The sequence below is a fragment of the Mauremys mutica genome, chromosome 7 (assembly GCF_020497125.1).
Source record: "Mauremys mutica isolate MM-2020 ecotype Southern chromosome 7, ASM2049712v1, whole genome shotgun sequence".
NCBI lineage: Eukaryota > Metazoa > Chordata > Testudines > Geoemydidae > Mauremys > Mauremys mutica.
Window position 1 is genome coordinate 26,050,841 of NC_059078.1, and position 20,441 is coordinate 26,071,281.

General features: G+C 37.0%; 1 protein-coding gene across 8 annotated transcripts in view; it reads left to right on the plus strand.

Moving 5' to 3' along the window:
* The window catches only part of ERC2 (ELKS/RAB6-interacting/CAST family member 2), an 829,394-nt gene that overhangs the window by 613,080 nt on the left and 195,873 nt on the right, over window positions 1–20,441 (plus strand). For all 8 annotated transcript variants that reach the window (XM_045024524.1, XM_045024526.1, XM_045024525.1 and 5 more), the window contains one exon: window positions 18,612–18,746. In XM_045024524.1, the coding sequence (XP_044880459.1) occupies window positions 18,612–18,746 (135 nt within the window). The remainder of the gene's footprint in view (window positions 1–18,611; window positions 18,747–20,441) is intronic.

Here is a 20,441-nt window from a genome sequence, read left to right on the forward strand (position 1 = left end):
TTAGCAATATCCTGGGGCGAATGTTCAGAGCAGTGTATGGTGTGTGGATTTAACCAACTAACAACTTCACTGGGAGTTATATTGTCCAATTCTACTCTCACCAAAGTCAGTGGATATTTTGCTGCTGACTCCATTCTGTTGGGACAGGAGGGGTTTCCAAGTGAACTGGTATTCTTGTTCATAATTATATACACATCTAAGACCTTTGTAATGCCAGGATACAATGTTGAAAGTTAAGGATCAAAGTCCATATTTGCAACCAGCCTCCCCAGCTGCAGGCATATCTGTTCACTGTGCTGGAAAACAAGAACTGAATGTGGAAATCAGTATTTGCATTATTTACTCTACCGTCTCTAGTCTTTCTGTCATAGTAACAGTATCTTATATTACAAAAATGTCAAGATGTGTATTACTAAGTGAAGCAACTACTTGATGTTATTGCTATAACCTTTATTCTCCCTTCCACTTGTGTTTGTTACTATCTTTCATAATAATGGCCTTAATTCAGCAGTTTTTAAGCCTTTAAGCACATGAGTACTCCCACAAACTTACTTTCTAATATTTTTTATTTTTCTCAGTCCTGAAGTTTACTTGTCACTAATGTTATTCAGATTCTAGTGTGCACTATATTTTACTTTGTTTTATTATGGTGGGCTTGTTTTAAATGATGTGCAAATCTTTGTAATATATTAGTCCATCATGTAAACCAATCCTAGAATACCAGTTATGGTTAGATCATGTTTCCTGGTAATGCTAGTTACTCCAGAAGAGGTTTTTAGGAACAGGGCTGTGTTGAGAGAATATTTGCTACACCTACTCAATGGATGTAGCAAGGACTAGCCCTCCTCACAGTCTCCCCAGCACCGTTGGAAGTTTTATGTTTTAAAAGGCATAATAGCTCCAGATGCACCTGCTTGGGTTTTGTACCTCTTTCCCTCTTCTGTTCCACGCAGGCTCAGGAGTCATAACTGAGCCTTTTTACCAAATGTTCCACTGAGATGAAGAAAAGCTTTTTTTAAATTTTTTTTTCTTGCCTGTCATATAAACTGTGATGGGTGGGCCTTGTAGGAATCGTGGACCTGGTATGCAAGCCAACACACACTGTTTCTAGGCAGTCCTCCTTTAAAACGGATCACCACCTACTTCTCAGCATTGTCCTTATTGAAAGTCCTAAATTTTTGATGAGCCATAGAGATGTCTAGTGATACTCTCTTTCATTGGTGATCTTCTCAGTTTAAACTTGTGCTATAACTCCTGTAAAGCCACAGAAGCCGCAATTAACTTTGTTCAAGAAGGTATTTCAAAATAAATTGAGGTTTAACATATGGTTCTCTGGGCTAGCCAAAAGGCTGCTGTTTAGGCAGTCTACTGAAACTGGGGAGATGTAGCTTTTGGTTTGGCTGGAAGGATTGGGAAAGGATGTTACAAGTCCCAAGTGTTACCATTTTTGCCCTGAAAATGGAAAACATTTGCATTATATTAACAAAAATCATGAATCTCCATTAAAATATATTTTTTCTCCACAAGGCATTTGTGAAGCATAAATGGAGAAATTCATTCAGGTCTATTATTAAGTTTTCAACTATGATAAAGCTCAATGAAGGCAGGCTGTACTTTAGGTAGTGTCTATTTGATCTTATACGCAGAACTAATTACTAGTAATTCCAAGTACTTTGTAAATTAATGGGTCTCAAATTTAGCTACCCCTATTATACATTTAGTTTTAAAATGTTCCTGTGATATTGGACCAAACTATCACATCTGAAAACAAGAATTGGTAATAGATAGAGTGCCTTAACAAAAAAAGCCAAGCACAGTGTTGTGATGTCTCTTTGCTCTCTCTCTGCTACCCATCTCTATTCTAACAAGCCAACAATGGGTTGAAATTGATATTTCCTTTCTCAATTGTTTCTTGCCTACTAAGGAAAAAATCCAGTACTTTCCACTTGAGTTGTATACTTTACATGGTGCAAGTAGGAGAGCTGAACCCAAAAATGAAACAGCAAAAATCAAGTGAATCATACAGATTTTACAAGACATGGAAAGACAATTGGTACTGTTAGCCATATAGTTGCTGCATTAAAGGTCTTGGTTTGCTACTGTAGCTTCCGATTCATGTCTGTTTTTAAATAATTATTGTGGGGAATTATCCTTTTAATGAGTTATTTCCTGTCATTGTAAAATATCAAAAAGAGACCTACCATCTTATATTGCTTGTCTGCTTTTAGTAGGACCTGGCCTGAAATGTCCGCAGGCAGCTTCTATTCCAGAGCTTTAATTATGCTTTTTAACCTACTTCTTTGTGTCTGTGTTCTTACATACCTCTTTGTAATTACCAAGTTTAGTAGCGGGACTCAGACAAATACTTTTAGCATGACTTTAACCTATACATTACTGACTATGCTGTATTATTACAAGATATTTCCTGTGCTTTGAGTCATGCTGTTAATTCACAGAACTTGAAAAGGTTTAGAAGACGCAAGCTTCAAATGTAGTGAACCACAACAGAAAAATCAAATGGACCTATGTTCAGATCAGAATAACTTTATTCAATCACAAGTGTCATGAAAGTTGAAATTTGGCCTCAGTACTTCAGATAAGTATTTGCCTGGCACTTGGAATCGCAGTCTGTCTCAGTCTGCCAAGTTTCTAATATCCCAGTTGGTGTTTGTGACAGGACTATTACCCTTCAGCATTTAAAAGAGAGAGATTTATTAGGCACTCTGTCTTGTCTCAGGATAAGTCAGTCACATTTTGGAATATTGCATGGCGACAGGTGTCACAGCTGTTAATATCAGTTAAATAGTATTTTATGCAAAGCTTGTCTGCCACTGTTCAGCTATTTAAATGATCAAATCAAAGTCTCTGACAGAGTCCACTCAGGGGCAGAGGGAGGGAGGAAACCAATCCCACCTACTTTCCATTCATCATTTCTAGCGATCTTGAATGGTAAGATTGTGCCTAACCTGCTTTCAGGTGGTTAGGCAGACAGACTGCTTTGCTCAAAGGTTTATTTATGCCATCCAGGCCTCTCTTGGCTCATGCCATGTACTTCCCTTAGGATCCTTTCTGCATCACATACTTACTCTTTGAGCTCTACCCTGTGACATACCTTGGTTTAACTTTCAAATTAGCAATTAACTTAAAAAAAAATCTGCAAACTGTTCCATCACTTTTAAAACAGCTAATTATTGTGGGCTCATTTTGCTTATATTTCCTATAATTTTTCTTGCACGATAAATTGTACTTCCATTTCTGGTACAGAATCTGCCAACATTTTTCTCTCCTAAAATATTACTACACAGTTAATCAGGTATCTAATTTGGGTCTCATTTGCAGCTGTGTGAGACGTTCGATGAAGGTTGGCCTTTAAGAGAACTAAAGTATTCCTCACAATTACTCCTTACTCCTATTGTCAGGCACTTTGGACCTTGATGCCAGAAATTTCTGCTCAAGCACACATCCGCCAATGATTGGACTCTACTAGGCTGACCAGATAGCAAGTGTGAAAAATCGGGATGGGGGTGTGGGGTGATAGGTGCCTATATAAGAAAAAGTTCCAAATATCGGGACTGTCCCTATAAAATTGGGATATCTGGTCACCTTACACTCTACTAAGTTTTCTACCAATTGTCCATGTTAGTGGACCCTCTAGATATCATGCAGGCTCTGTTTAATATAGACTGGGATATAGATGGAAGGAAAAGAACACAGAATTTGTCTGTTCCCATAGACCAAAAGCACCATGGATTCCTACACTTTACCTTCGTAAAAGAACATTTCTAATTCTGATATCCACGCTCAGAATACTTTGCCAACTGCAGTCAAAGTTAATTGTTTCTCAAGTCACAACACAGGAATTGGATGTAGAAGGATAGCCAAAGCCGTCTTCAATAAAATGACATGCCTCTGCATCTATCTTGACTAGCACACTTCTCATCAGAAATCATCTATTGTATGAGTAAGAGAAACAGCACCCTTATTATTCAGTCTGGAGTTAGAACTCTGAAAACAAAAAAACCTCTTAAATTTTTATACCTGCAGTGCTTTATGCTATATTCCAAGATTTAAAAACTATGTTAAAATGAAGTTAAGGTTGAGGGTACATATCAGTGACTTAAAGGTAAGAAAACATTACAGAGATGTTATAATTATCCCAAACTATTAATTACAAACCCAGGAAATTCAGAGGCATTTAAAAAAAAATCCAGACATGTTAAAGTGTGGAAATACACAGTTAAGTCACCCAGACAAACTTAACTCTGCCCTGTAGTGATGCCATCCAATAACCATAAGATCACGATTAAGGCATTTTAGCATTTGTGATCCCAGACTAAATAAAACTGATTTTCAACTCTGACATCATAATCAAACAGGCTGACAAAGGAGGTGCTGTCGTCATCATGAATAGGTCGGAATATGAACAAGAGGCTGCTAGGCAGCTCTCTAACTCCACATTCTACAAGCCATTACCCTCTGATCCCACCCACTGATGATTACCAGAAGAAACTACACCATCTGCTCAAAAAACTCCCTGAGAAAGCACAGGAACAGATCTGTACAGACACATGCCTAGAACCCCGACCCGGTGTATTCTATTTGCTACCCAAGATCCATAAACCTGGAAATCCTGGACGCCCCATCATCTCAAGCATTGGCACCTTAACAGCAGGATTGTCTGGCTATGTGGACTCTCTCCTCAGGCCCTATGCTACCAGCACTCCCAGCTATCTTCGAGACACCACTGACTTCCTGAGGAAACTACAATCCATCGGTGATCTTCCAGAAAACACCATTCTAGCCACTATGGATGTGGAAGCCCTCTACACCAACATTCCACACAAAGATGGACTACAAGCCATCAGGAACAGTATCCCCGATAATATCACGGCTAACCTGGTGGCTGAACTTTGTGACTTTGTCCTCACCCACAACTATTTCACTTTTGGGGACAATATATATCTTCAAGTCAGTGGCACTGCTATGGGTACCCGCATGGCCCCTCAGTATGCCAACATCTTTATGGCTGACTTAGAACAACGCTTCCTTAGCTCTCGTTCCCTAACGCCCCTACTCTACTTGCGCTACATTGATGACATCTTCATCATCTGGACTCATGGAAAAGAAGCCCTCGAGGAATTCCACCATGATTTTAACAATTTCCATCCCACCATCAACCTCAGCCTAGACCAATCCACACAAGCGGTCCATTTCCTAGACACTACTGTACTAATAAGCGATGGTCACATATATACTACCCTATACCGGAAACCCACTGACCGCTATACTTACTTACATGCCTCCAGCTTCCATCCCGGACACACCACACGATCCATTGTCTACAGCCAAGCTCTAAGATACAACCGTATTTGCTCCAATCCCTCAGACAGAGATAAACACCTACAAGATCTCTATCAAGCATTCTTAAAACTACAATACCCACCTGCTGAAGTGAAAAAACAGATTGACAGAGCCAGAAGAGTACCGAAAAGTCACCTACTACAGGACAGGCCTAAAAAAGAAAATAACAGAACGCCACTAGCCATCACCTACAGCCCCCAACTAAAACCTCTCCAGCGCATCATCAAAGATGTACAACCTATCCTTAAAGATGATCCCTCACTCTCACAGATCTTGGGAGACAGGCCAGTCCTCGCTTACAGACAGCCTCCCAACCTGAAGCAAATACTCACCAGCAACCGCACACCATACAACATAAACACTAACCCAGGAACCTATCCTTGCAACAAAGCCCGATGCCAGCTCTGTCCACATATCCATTCAAGTGACACCATCATAGGACCTAATCACATCAGACACGCCATCAGGGGCTCGTACACCTGCACATCTACCAATGTGATATATGCCATCATGTGCCAGCAATGCCCCTCTGCCATGTACATTGGCCAAACCGGACAGTCTCTACGCAAAAGAATAAATGGACACAAATCTGACATCAGGAATCATAACATTCAAAAACCAGTGGGAGAACACTTCAGCCTCTCTAACCACTCAGTGACAGACTTGAAGGTGGCAATTTTGCAACAAAAAAACTTCAAAAACAGACTCCAAAGAGAAACTGCTGAACTCGAATTAATATGCAAATTAGATACAATTAACTCTGGCCTAAACAAAGACTGGGAATGGTTGGGTCATTACACTAATTGAATCTTTTTCCCTATGTTAAGTTCTCCTCACACCTTCTATTGGCCATCTTAATTATCACTTCAAAAAGTTTTTTTTCCTCCTGCTGATAAGAGCTCATCTCAATTGATTAGACTTTTCCTGTTGTTATGCATACTTCCACCTTTTCATGTTCTCTGTATGTATAAATATCTCCTCTCTGTGTGTTCCATTCTATGCATCCGAAGAAGTGAGCTATAGCTCACGAAAGCTCATGCTACAATAAATTTGTTAGTCTTTAAGGTGCCACAAGTACTCCTGTTCTTTTTGCGGATACAGACTAACACGGCTGCTACTCTGAAAGATGAAGGATGGTGATTGGTTGAATTACTTCTGTTACAATGGCACCACTTAAGAGTTATGTGAGATGACCTGAGGTCTGTAGCCTGTATAAGCATAACAGTTAAATAGAACAATAATTAACTATAAACATTAATAAGTTAGCCAACTTTAAATATTTAAATAAATATTTAAATAAAACAATATTTAAAGATATTAGTTGTAATTAAGCTAATACATAAGATTGGAATTAATGTTCATTATATGGAGATTTGAAGGGTCTCTGTCATTCGGGAGAAAGGAAAGACTGACAGATGCTACATTTCATAAAGGCCCTTTTTAAAAATTGTTTAAGTTATAAACGGTTACTAGATTTGCTTGTAAAATTCTCAGAAAATTCAGTTTATACTCAAAGAGTAGGTGCTGTAACTTTGGGGAGGACACACTTTATTGTTCATATATAGAAAAGAGATTGGATCCCTGCTTTAATTACTAGCAATTCTGTAATAAGTAGATAAAAGTATGAGGGAATTGTAAAGATGTTTACCATGCCAGCAAAGGTACTATATAGGTTATCTCCCCTAAATGTCAGTTCTTCGTCCTTTTGAATTTCATGATGCCTTTTATAGATCTACGTCGAGATTTTTAAAGCTAACAAGAAGATTTTGACACGTATCACTCATTAATTTTCATCGGCTTTTTTTATTTCCAAATCTCCTAGCCTTGCAAATCTCAATCCTGGTGTTTTGGGGCTAATGTTCATTTTTGGCTCCTGTTAAAAATTTTCTTAGTGGAATTCAGTTGCCTGATTCCATGGATATCATAATATTCATAGCCCATACCATTAGGCAATCCTTTCTCTTGACAAGGGAGGAATTGCCACGTTCAGTTCAAGAAAGTCCCTTTGGCTGAGTTATTTTCTGAAGGCGTACTGCTGATGGCATTTTAGGGATTAAGGTTTTATTCTGAGTCATCTGTTGATCCAAGGAGTATGTTGTTATAAACAGGAAAAAAATCAACAGTTTAGAATTGAAAGATGTCTCAAAAGAATTTTCATAGCTTTTCAAGGATATTTGTGTTGCTTTAGCCAAGGTGCATTCATAACCAATGAATCCACATTCAAAGAATCCATAACTACAATTGGAAGGTTAAACAAAAAAATTACCAAAGCCACAAGACTCAGCTTAACTCATGCTTAAGTGTCATATCTAGCTGGTAAATTAAACCTAGTATTTGATTGTCTCAGTGACAGAGCACTTATCTGGGGAGACGGAGCTCTCTAATCAGTGATAATATATTCAAAATTAAATGGTTCAGGATCTGAAGATAAATGGCAGTTAGGTTGAACATGTTTGCAGGGCCTGTCAACTGAAGTTTGAAGTTACCAATTTTGATTCCAGAAACTCACAAGACTAAATGGTGAGGAAGCAGCAAAGTGAAACAAATAAGTAGAAACTTGCCAAAAAGTAAACTAAAAATAAGAATTTGGACTTCTGTTTTGCCAAATGTTTGGAAGCTCAGGCTCTGCAGAAACCATCTTAAATGCCTGCTATTGTCACTTCACTAATCTTTAGAAGTCACCATAATGTTCATTAAAAAAGTCATAACTATATCACAAAGTATTTTCATAGTTTTAATTCAGGAGTAATGGAAATTTATATTTGTATTGTCCAGTATTTAATTAAATGTAACTTTGTCAGGCTACAAATCAGTTACAGCAGTGTCTTCCAATAGGCAGTTAAGGTTTTCTGCGTCTCGCACAAACAAGAAGCATTTGAGATTCTTCACTTGTCTGCAGTTGATAGCAGTTTACAATGTATGTGTAAAAATGCTGTTCTAAGACAAAATACTTGATTTTATTTGGAGATGACAAGTGTTGGATTTAGTTGACTTGTTTAGGAAAACTTTTTAATGGTTATCCCACCAAATTTAGTCCTCGAGTTCTCAGTGCAAGTAGTACTGAAAAAGCAATTGGTGTTGCATTTACATACACTAGATCTGAACTGGTCTCATTGATCTATACAAATTCTGGAAATATTTTGATTCTTTATTTGAGCTATGTACTGTAAAGTATCTTATTTCAGTTCTTATATAGGGGATTTCAAAGCTAAAAGGGATGTCACTTGTTTTCCAAAATTAATTTCTTAAATAAAAAGGACTAAATTACTAATAATAAATCAATAAGAATAATACTTTGCACTTTTATAGCACTTGTCATGTGAAGTTCTCAAAGTACTTTAGGAAAGTGAGTAAATATCAGGATCCCTGTCTGTATTAGCATCCACAGAACAAAGATTTTGTAACTTGCCCAAAGTCACACAAGTCCATCGGAACTAGAATGCATGTGTCCAGATTTCCAACTCCTTGTTTTAATCGTCAGCTCGCATTGCCTGCAGCGTAGCAGTAGACTTTATATCTATCTCCTCACCACCTTACATAAAAGAAATAAGCTATAGTAGGGGAATATTCTGAAAATATTTCAAATTCCATTTGGTGAGGAGAGATGGGGGAGAAAATCCAAAGGTAAGTAATAGCTATTGAACTATATTATCTCTATATATCCCTTAGCAACAAATCTTACTATTTTTTTCTTCATTTAAACCACATTTGTGAGAGTTTTATTGTTAACTTGATCCAGATGACTGATCAAAGCATAGTTCCCTATTGCTACTTTGCTAAAATATTTTTTTTAAGACAGTTTTAATATTACAGTTTTACAGCTACAGATTGCTGTTAAGCTATTGAGCCTATTACCAGTCAATCAAGGACTTTCATTTCGTTTCAGTAGATCCTTGCTTAAATGCCACTGAATCTTAGGAGGACATGAAATATCTGTCAGTTTTCCTTTAGAGGCTAATCATAAATTCTTTAGTAAATGGGTGAAATTTCAGTTACCCCCACTATGTGTGACTTTGGAAACTCAGCAATGTTGAATGATCAAAGATAATTGCTTCAAGCCTTAAAGATTATTATACTTATGTATCTTGATGTTAGCTGCTTTTAATTTCTCTTTCATTCATTTATTACATAACCATATCACAGAAGGGATGCACCCACCACTGTATTTACTCAATAAATTATTAACTTCTTAAGAGTAAACAGTTTTGGCAAGTTTATATTGTTCAGGCTAAAACTAGTTATCTTTATAGGAGATACATTTAATTAATATATTGCATTTTGTATGATCAGGCTTTTCATCTATTTTCATTATAAATATAAATACTCTAAACAATATCATAAGAAAATATTCAATTGTATAAAGCTAGTGTGAGTAATATCAGTAGGTAACACTTTTAACATAAGAAACTAGAATTAATATAAGTAAATGATTTGATGTGGATAGTATAGGATCAGCAATACACTATGCAATAAAAATGTAACAATAATTATGTTTTGCACTTCTATAGCACCTTATTCTGGGGTGCAAGTCTACTGAGAAGCTGAAACTAGCATTGGATGCTGCTGCCCACTTTGTGAGAGTCTTACTAGGAGCCAAAGACACCATTGGGTTTCCAGATAGGATATATGGTGGTGTTTTTCATCTGTAAAGCCCTAATTGGCATGGGTTCTGGCTACTTGAAAGATTCTCTCTTTCCCTGTGCCATACTGCCACAGGGGTGGTAAGTGGAGATGTTGAAACTGAAGCTACTTCAGTATAAAAGAGAGGTAGGAGCCAAAAGGACAGTCTGCATTCTTGCCTCTCAACCTTTGGAATTTATTCCCTCATTCTTGATTGAAAACAATGCAAATATATTGATCTTCAGGGCAAATTGTAAGGCTCATCTATTTTCTTAGTCTTCTGGAGAGGGTGTGATTATAACGGGTAGGGTGGGATAAGGCCCGAGGTGGAATGGTATATTGGCTTATTTGTTATTTTATTATTATTAACTATGTCTAAGAAGCAAGGCTTATTGTGTTCCTTTCTTTGTTGCCATAATATCACATATAATTTTAAGTGAAGCTATGCATTTAGAAATTTAGATCAATCCTTTTTTGTTTTAGAATTTGAAGTAAATAACATACATTACTAAAATGATACCTAGATATCCAGGATTTTGCATTGGAGTTGTCATAGATTTAATGGTCAGAAGGGACCAGTATCCTCATCTAGTCTGAACTATGGAATAGCACACGCCAAAGAACCTCACCTAGTAATTTTTGCATTAAACCCGTTTGAGCTATTGTATATCTGCAATTAAACTTCTGTTTGAGCTATTGTATATCTTCTAAAAAGATATCCAGTCTTTACTTAAAGACTGCATGTGTTGGACTAGTTTTTTATTTGTGGAATTACAGAATAAGTGGGAGTTAGTAAAATGAAGATAGGACAATATTTGATACTGTGGCATCATTTACAAAATATATAGAGCAAATATGTAAAGATATATTAGACACAAAACATACTAGCTTTTGGCTACTGGAATAATTGGCAGTTGTAATTGTGTTTTAAGACCCTATCCTGCTCTATTTAAAACAGTTTGAGAGGAAAATGTAAATATTACATATTCAAAAACTGTCCTTTAATAGCTATGAAATAATAGTTACAAAGCCACAAGTGGTGCAGACTTGAAGTTGACACATTTTAAACACCCACATAGATTGTACTGAACTATACATGTTCTAAGATTAAGATACTCCAATATTTTAAATTAAAACTGCAGGTTCTGATGTACTGTAGTGTCACAAGCTAAATAGAAAACATTTAGCAAGCGCTTGGATGGGAAATCTTCAAGTAAATTTAAGATGCTGCAGGAAGTGATGGTACTGCCAAGTCAGTAGGTGGCACTCTTCCCTCTAAGTCAGTACTTAACCAATGTTCCATCATGTTGTCTTGGGACACTGTGCTGTTGGAGGTGCTGTCTTTCAGCTAAACCTAGGCTCTAAACACATATGGTCAATAAAAATCCAATAGTATTTTTTGCATGTGTAAGTATGAAGCCCTGAGGTATCTGCATAAATTGCAATCTGGTTAATTAATTTCTTCCTGGAATAAAAATATACCTGACATTTCAAAGCTTACCAAACATTAAAAGAGTTTGCAAGTGAAACAGCCAGCAGTAAAATACAGAGTATTAAGCAACAAAGAGTCCTGTGGCACTTTATAGACTAACAGATGTATTGGAGCATAAGCTTTCATGGGTGAATACTCACTTCGTCAGATGCAAGGGGTACAGAGTATTGTGCTTTTTAGAAATGGCTGGAAAAGATTGTTATATCCCTCTACTATATTTCCTCACTGTGTTTACTTTTTTCCAAAAAGGACTTGTATTTATAAAATGTTTTAAAGATCACAAAAAATCTCATTCTTAAATTGTAAGAAATATCCTAAGGAAAATAGAGTTTAGTACAGAAGCACTGTATTTTTTAATGGTAGCTCAAGTGAAAAAAATTTAATCTTAAAATGTTCATTTTAACTTATTACTGCAGAGGACTAACCAACCAAAACATATTTTACCAGAATTTGGTGCCATTTTTAAGAGGCCAGTTAAAAGCAAGATTTTTTTTAAAAAGGTTTAGGGTGTCTGATCAAAACATGATTTTTTTTCATCTCTGTTTCACACTTCTTACTACTTTGCACCCAGTGTAGACAAATTAAAGGAAGCTTCCTTTAGCATTCACAGTTGCTTTGTACATATTTTTATTGCAATACGGCATTCACAAAAAAGAAACATTAGAAGTGGTTTATTTATATTTCAGCACCAAATTAGAAAGATTACATCATTCATTTACAGTTCTTATCCCAGGACACTTCTAATCCCCAGCACCTCATTACAGGAGACACTTTTAGGATTGCATATATCATCTTGTTTAGCTTTTGCATTCTTTTATGGGATACAGTTGAAAGGTAGGAAATTTAAGGCTGTTCATTGATAAGAAAATAAACTAATAAAATCTTAGGAGCTTCCCCAAAGGGGAAAGATATTACAGTGTTTACAGTAACTGGGTTATTATTTGTCAGTTTGTTCTCCAACTTTTTCACCCTTGTGAAAAAGGCCTTCCTTCTTGAATATAAATGCAAACAATCTACCAATAATTCAGAGAGAGTTGATCCTCTGGTAAAATTAGAAGGAACTCCTGCATAAGTACCCACAGTCATATGCTTCTCTCCCCTTATCCAGTGTGGAGGAAGAAGAATGGCCCTAATTGTACAGAAAACATTCAGTGCTATGCTGATGAGAAAGATACTGACACAGGGTCTCTTCCCCTCTTCTTATTAAGTTTAGAACATAAACAAATGAGCTCACAGCTACAGGTCAGCACAAACTCTTTCTATATTCTGTTTCTAGTAAACACACAGATTTAAGATACCTGCAGCCATTCCATGTTATTAAATGATTCCGGACATTTAATGAAAATACATATAATATTTTCCTTCCATGTATTAGGAATGTTCTATTAATGTTGTTAAGTAGAAAATGAGGGTACACTACTGCAAATCCTTTCTTAGCACAGGATAATGATTGAGAGGTGTCAACTCACATTGAATGTTTTGAGGTACACTGCAAGTAGAATGTTGATAGGCAAAATAAAGGTCTAAAAAGAATCAGGTGCCAGTATGGAATAAGCAGGTATGAAAATATTTTATGACACCAATGATGGAGATAGTTCTAGGATGGAAAAGTTCTGTCACAAATGTATCTCACCCACCTGTCTGAGCAGGGCTGAACTTTCAGCTTCATCATCCGATAAAGCCTGCTCAATATGTCTCTGCTATATGAATTTGTTTTACATGTCCATTGTGTACGCTTTTTAGCGGGAACCATCTAACACTTGTAGCACAGGTATAATCTAGAGCTGCTTGTCTCGGTTTAAAATGTCAGCTGTTGACTCTCCTTTCTCTACCTGTTGTCTTGTGCCTACATTGTTATCCTTGTTGACTGACATTAAAAAAACCCAACAACCTTTGACTCCTAGTTTCCACACTGCACTACTGGAGATAGCAACATTATTTCCTATTCCAAATATACATCATAGTAGTAAGTTGTAACTCGGTTATTAAATGTCTTTTTTCAAAGTATGCAGTGTTGTTGCAGCCCAGGATATTAGAGAAACAAGATGGTTGAGGTAATATATTATATTAGACTAATGTCTGTTGGTGAGAGAGACAAGCTTTTGTCAGTGTAGAATAACAGGATATAACATCCTCTCTGCAGCTTTCACATACCTTACAAGGGGACTTGGGTGAGTATCAGGCATGGAGCACCATCTAATATCAGTATGACACCTGTGCAACTCATGCTGCCATTGCTTCAGATACAGAGAAGGCCCAAAGATAAAAGACTGGAACCCATTTCCATTATTTAGCAGGAAGTCTAATCCAAATGTAAGAGCAGTTGTAAATGAAGACCCTCTACAGATCTTAGACCATTGTCCTATTTAGAGGTTTCCTTTCCTATACCTCTTCCCCTTGAAACAAGAGTCTGGATGTAGGTTCATTTATTGCAGTAATTAACTTAAAGATGCAACAGATATCAAGGATATGTTTTTAATTAGTATTTTGTTCAATTTCAATTTGTAGGTATTTACTTTAGTGCACAAAGGGCAGGGGGAAAAGACAGAAAATTAATTGTACTCCCATCTCTGACAGATTCACAGAAGCTTCACCACAAAACCTGTCTAAATTTTGGGTACCCCTGGGCCACTCCATAGATTTTTCTTTGAGATAAGTTTGCTGGTAGTAGCTTCCAAATTTTCTACCTTCATAAGTGCTCTGTTCTTTGTAGACTCGAGTGGCTGCGCTTGTGAAGCCAGTGGGTGCATGTTCAACTGTTGCTCCCTTTTGCCACCCTCTGTTACTTCATATTTTCTCCTAAACAACAGGCCACCTCACTCTTCCTCCATCTCACCTGCTCCCTCTGCATTACTCATACTGATTTTCAGTAGAGCTGATCAAACATTTTCCAGTGGAATATTTTTGATCTAAAAATACTGATTTGTTGAAGTCAAAACATTCTGTGAACATTTCATGTTGAAAATTTTATTTTGTGGGTTTTTGATTATTTTTATTTTATGTTTTTATGTTATACATTTTTATATTTATAAAATGAATTTAAAATAGAAAATAAAATAAAAATTAGTACAAAATAAAATATTAACATTTAAAAAGTCAAAATTGAAACAAAATGTTTTGATTGTCCCAAAACAAAATTTTGCACAAAAAAAATCTTATGGGGAATTTCTGCATTTGACATTTGTTCTATTCAGTACAAAACCAATTTAGAAATCACATCGTTTCCCACAAAATTGAAACTTTGTTTCTCAACCAGCTCTGGTATTCAGTCATTTTTGCTGTTCATTCTTCCATTGTTTTAAAAGGAAATGGAAGATCAATTCTTTTGAAACAAAATGGAAAATATGGGTTTGTCAGGGACTTAGCATGTGGCAATGTATTTGATTACAAGGATGGGGCATTGTTCCAATTACTCTTCCATCTGGCCTTTGGAGGAATTAATTATGTGAAACACTGAGATGATCCCTTTTTTAACATTTTATTGCTCCTGAAATACTATAAAAATATTGATAGTGGCTAAATATTTGCCAAGTGTTTTCCAATAGGTTTTATGCATCTTACCTCTGGCTGCTCCTGCACTGCCTGTGGGTGTTTTGTGGTATTTCACTTGAGGTAACAGAGTTCATCTACAGGGGGCACCTATCTCCTCTCCCCCTCATCACAACCCAGTGGACACAATCCTACTGGGGAGCTCTGCTGTAGTATATGTTTTTATAGTAAGTGCAAATATGACATCTCTTTTTTCAATGATCTCTATAATTCACAATGTCCCCCATACTGTGCCTTTCTACAGCAAAATAGTTATTTATTTTACAAACCTCTTGCTTTTCTAGCTTAAAAACATTGCAAAATTTGGTGAATTTAATGGCAAGCATTAATTTTCATATTTAAGAATGAAATGTTTCCAAATAAAAAGAAGAGGAGTACTTGTGGCACCTTAGAGACTAACAAATTTATTTGAGCATAAGCTTTTGTGGGCTACTGCTCACTTCATCAGATGCAATACAGTAGGAAGATATATATATACACACACACAGAAAACATGAAACAATGGGTGTTACCATACATACTCTAATGAGAGTGATCAGTTAAGGTGATTTATTACCAGCAGGAGAGAAAAAAACTTTTTGTAGTGGTAATCAAAATGGTCCATTTGCAGCAGTTGACAAGAAGTTGTGAGGAACAGTGTGTGGGGGGGAAATAAACATGGGAAAATAATTTTATTCTGTGTAATGACCCATCCACTCCCAATCTTTATTCAAGCCTAATTTAATGGTGTCCATTTTGCAAATTAATTCCAATTCAGCAGTCTCTCGTTGGAGTCTGTTTTTAAAGTTCTTTTGTTGTAATATTGTGACTTTTAGGTCTGTAATCGAATGACCAGGGAGATTGAAGTGTTCTCCGACTGGTTTTTGAATGTTATAATTCTTGACATCTGATTTGTGTCCATTTATTCTTTTATGTAGAGACTGTCCGGTTTGGCCAATGTACATGGCAGAAGGACATTGCTGGCACATGATGGCATGTATCACATTGGTAGATGTGCAGGTGAACGAGCCTCTGATAGTGTGGCTCATGTGATTAGGTTCTATGATGGTGTCCCCTGAATAGATATGTGGACAGAGTTGGCAATGGGCTTTGTTGCAAGGATGGTTCCTGGGTTAGTGTTTTTGTTGTGTGGTCTGTGGTTGCTGGTGACTATTTGCTTCAGGTCTGTAAGCAAGGACTCGTCTGTCTCCCAAGATCTGTGAGAGTGATGGATCATCCTTCAGGATAGGTTGTAAATCCTTGATGATGCGCTGGAGAGGTTTTAGTTGGGGGCTGAAGGTAACGTCTAGTGGCGTTCTGTTATTTTCTTTGTCGGGTCTGTCCTGTAGTAGGTGACTTCTGGGTACTCTTCTGGCTCTGTCAATCTGTTTCTTCACTTCAGAAGGTGGATATTGTAGTTGTAAGAACACTTGATAGAGATCTTGTAGGTGTTTGTCTCTGTCTGAGGGATTGGAGCAAATGCGATTGTGTCATAGAGCTTGGCTGTAGACAATGGATCGTGTGGTGTGGTCTGGATGAAAGCTGGAGGCATGTGGGTAAGTATAGTGGTCAGTAAGTTTCCTGTATAGCGTGGTGTTTATGTGACCATCGCTTATTAGCACTGTAGTGTCCAGGAACTGGATCTCTTCTGTGGATTGGTCCAGGCTGAGGTTGATGGTGGGGTGGAAATTGTTGAAATCATGGTGGAACTCCTCAAGGGCTTCTTTTCCATGGGTCCAGATGATGAAGATGTCATCAGTGTAGCACAAGTAGAGCAGGGGCGTTAGGGGACGAGAGCTGAGGAAATGTTGTTCTAAGTCAGCCATAAAAATGTTGGCATACTGTGGGACCATGCGGGTACCCATAGCAGTGCCACTGATTTAAAGGTATACGTTGTCCCCAAATGTGAAAATAGTTATGGGTGAGGACAAAGTCACAAAGTTCTGCCACTAGGTTTGCCGTGACCTTATCGGAGATACTGTTCCTGATGGCTTGTAGTCCATCTTTGTTTGGAATGTTGGTGTAGAGAGCTTCTACATCCATAATGGCTAGGATGGTGTTTTCAGGAAGATTACCAATGGATTGTAGTTTCCTCAGGAAGTCAGTGGTGTCCCAAAGATAGCTAGGAGTGCTGGTAGTGTAGGGCCTGAGGAGGGGGTCTACATAGCCAGACAGTCCTGCTGTCAGGGTTCCAAACAGTATTTCAACTCAAGTTTGTATTGGATTGTTTAATACTAAAACTACATGGGTGCAGATTCCTATCATACTATTCTGACATCTAAATTATATTAATTGCACCCTCATCTAATTGCTCCAACAAACTCTGGGTAAGGACTTCGAAAATGACTGAAATTTGTTCATGGGTTTGTCAGGTGCAGGTAGATAATCTTTTGGTTCTAGCCCACAAAAGCTTATGCCCAAATAAATTTGTTCGTCTCTAAGGTGCCACAAGGACTCCTTGTTGTTTTTTCTTGATTACAACGTATCAAGCATGGCTGAAATTATTTTAAATAATGACTACTGACAGTAGTATGTATTCTGTCCAGTTGTAAGTGTTTGCATGATTGGGAAATTACATAATACAAATATTTTAGTGTGACCCAGCAAAGTCTGGATTGTTGAGCTCTGAGTGTCACATGATATGAAAAAAATGTAATAGCGATCATAGGCAGTGTCTTATTTATTATTACCTGGCGGCGACTATATTTTATTATCTCTAGAAGTCAATAACTGAAATGTCAAATCTTTTCAGTTGTTTTCATAACCTGAATCTGGTTAAAACTTATTCTCACTGATTAACATGCTGTGCCTGTATGTGTATTATACAATCTTCAGATTCTTATGCCTGATTGTTTTAACAGCCTGATCCTGGTAAAAGAAACAACTTCACAATTAAACCCTGAAAATAGGCGAAAATAGGCTTTCACCATAACCGCTCATCATTGTTACTGTGAATGCTAATGTAATTGCTAGTATGCATGAAAACTTATATTCCTTTTAATCTGATCTTGCAATTATTCAGTAAAACTTAACACATTGAAAAAGAAATAGCCAGGAACTCATATTTTACAATAGTAAACACAAAAGTATTGGGCTAAATTTTGCTCTCTGTTACACTCCTAAAACCCAGTGAATTTACTGGGCCAAATTCTGCACTCTGTGATCCCATTTGTGTAGAAATCAGTGTGATTGCATGGGGCATTAATTGGCACCATATTTGGCTCAGTGACTTTAGTGGGGTTGGAGAGGTATCAGTAGAAACAAAGACTGTCCCACTGTATTTTCTTTCTTTCCTTCCTTAATTAGGCCCCAGTCCTGCATTTGTCTTCTGCTGGCAGACCTTTGGCTTGAGCGCTTAGAATTTGACTTATGATAACATTTTTAGATTTTGGAATGAAAGGAGAACTGTAGGTTCCATACTGTAGATCCTGCTGTGACTGTATTTGACCGATATGTTCCAGCACTTAACAACATAAGAGTGGCCATACTGGGTTAGACCAAAGGTCCATCTAGCCGAGTATCCTGTCTTCTGAAATGGCCAATGCCAAGTGCTTCAGAGGGAATGAACAGACCAGGCAATCAATGGAATTTTCTCCCTTTCCCTGTTCAGACACAGAACAGAATGAAACTGATGGCAGACAACTATGATGATGACCATCACCACTTCCACCACCACCACCACCACCACCATCACCGGTCTCCTGGGAGGACCCAGCACTCAAATCACCGACCCTCTCCAGATCAGGTCAGTCACCTCCTTTCTTACCTTCACACTTACCCTTTTACCATTCTGAAATTTCAAGATAAAATAAATCTTCCAAAGAAATAATAAACAATATAAGTGATACACTTTTTGAACTGAAACTAATAGCTTTGGTATTTATTTCCATCACTCAGGGAATCTAAACGTTTTCCTTTCTCTTTCTGTTTGTCTTATAATATTTTTCTTCTCTCTCTTCCTTTTTCTTTTGCTTTAAGCTTTTAAGCAGAGTCCCGATTCAACTGTTTAAATAGAAAGTTACTGAAGAGCTGTTTAATTACTGTAACTTCATTATTAGGTACTTGCTTTTTGGAATAACTGCTATTCAAAGACTTGGTCAGCATTTCCATTATAAGCTTGTGTTCAGTTGTTCCTAAACTGGCCATGAAAATATCTTTGAATTTAAACCATTCATTGGCAAATATTGCATTAACTCAGTTTTGGTTGTCTTTAGTAAACAAAATGTAAATGTTTTGGGATATACTTTAGAGTGATTTTCAAAAATGACTAGTGATTCCGGAGGGCCTCAATCTTTGAGTGCCCAACTTGAAACATCTTCAAGAGACCTTTGTTTCAGAGTAACTATCCTCTGACAATTGGGACCCATTAGTGTGTGTCACCAAAACTGAGCCACCACCTAAATCACTAATCGCTTCTACAAATATCAGAACTTGTTCATTATAAACAAAACTTGCATATTTTTATTTTAAAATAATATTAAAATGTTAATATTTTACAAAATGTGAAAAAATAATGTAAATCAAAATTACTCAAATGTGATTCCATTTTAATTTTATATTAGCACAATTTCTAGGGCAATGTACCTCACCTTGCCTATAATTTTAATACATAATATAATGTGATTTTATTGTCACCCCAAAAATTTGTCTTTAGGAGGTTTTTTTTATGCTGCTTCTGCAATTAATGTTGCTGTAAATAGGCAAATAATTGGTAAGTGTCAAATGTTCAGCCTCCGTACTCTTGGATTGTAGCAATCTGCATAAAGTGGATACCATGACATTAAACTTTATGATTCTGTTGTGTTTAAGATGGATGTGTTTTCAAACAGAAACTGAGGGCTTTTTGTTTTCTGAAATGCTAAGGCCTTGATCCTGCAAGGACTCAAGCTAATGTATCACTTTCTGTATACGAATAGTTCCACTGGAATTAATAGGACTATGCATGTGCATAAAGTTATGTACATGCTAAAGTCTTTGCAGGATTTGGGGCTTTGAAGTGAACTTCTGAGAAATTTATTGAAAAGTGCTAAACAGTTTGCAGAATACTTGGGTTTAAAATAGCTTGTCTATTTTAGCCCCTGTTTTTATATTACAGTATTATTACCAAATTTTATTTTACCCTAACTGTGTGAAACTATAAGGATTACAATTTTTATTTCTTTCCCTTTATATTGTGTTGTTGAAATAATTGTTTTTCTTTTTTGCTATCTGCAAAATCTTTTCCTTCTTATTTTCTTTTACCTCTGGTTCTCTTCCTCCCCCCTTTTCTCCTTTCCTCACCACTAATTAGAAGAAACTACCTCAGTGGGGTGGGATTGATGAGAGCCAGAGGACCAACACGCAAAACTCAGCAGCATCTCTTATTGTGCTTCTGGGTGTCAGTTTTTAGATGAGATGGTTTGTGAAATATTCAGTATGTTGGAAAAGAATAATACAACAC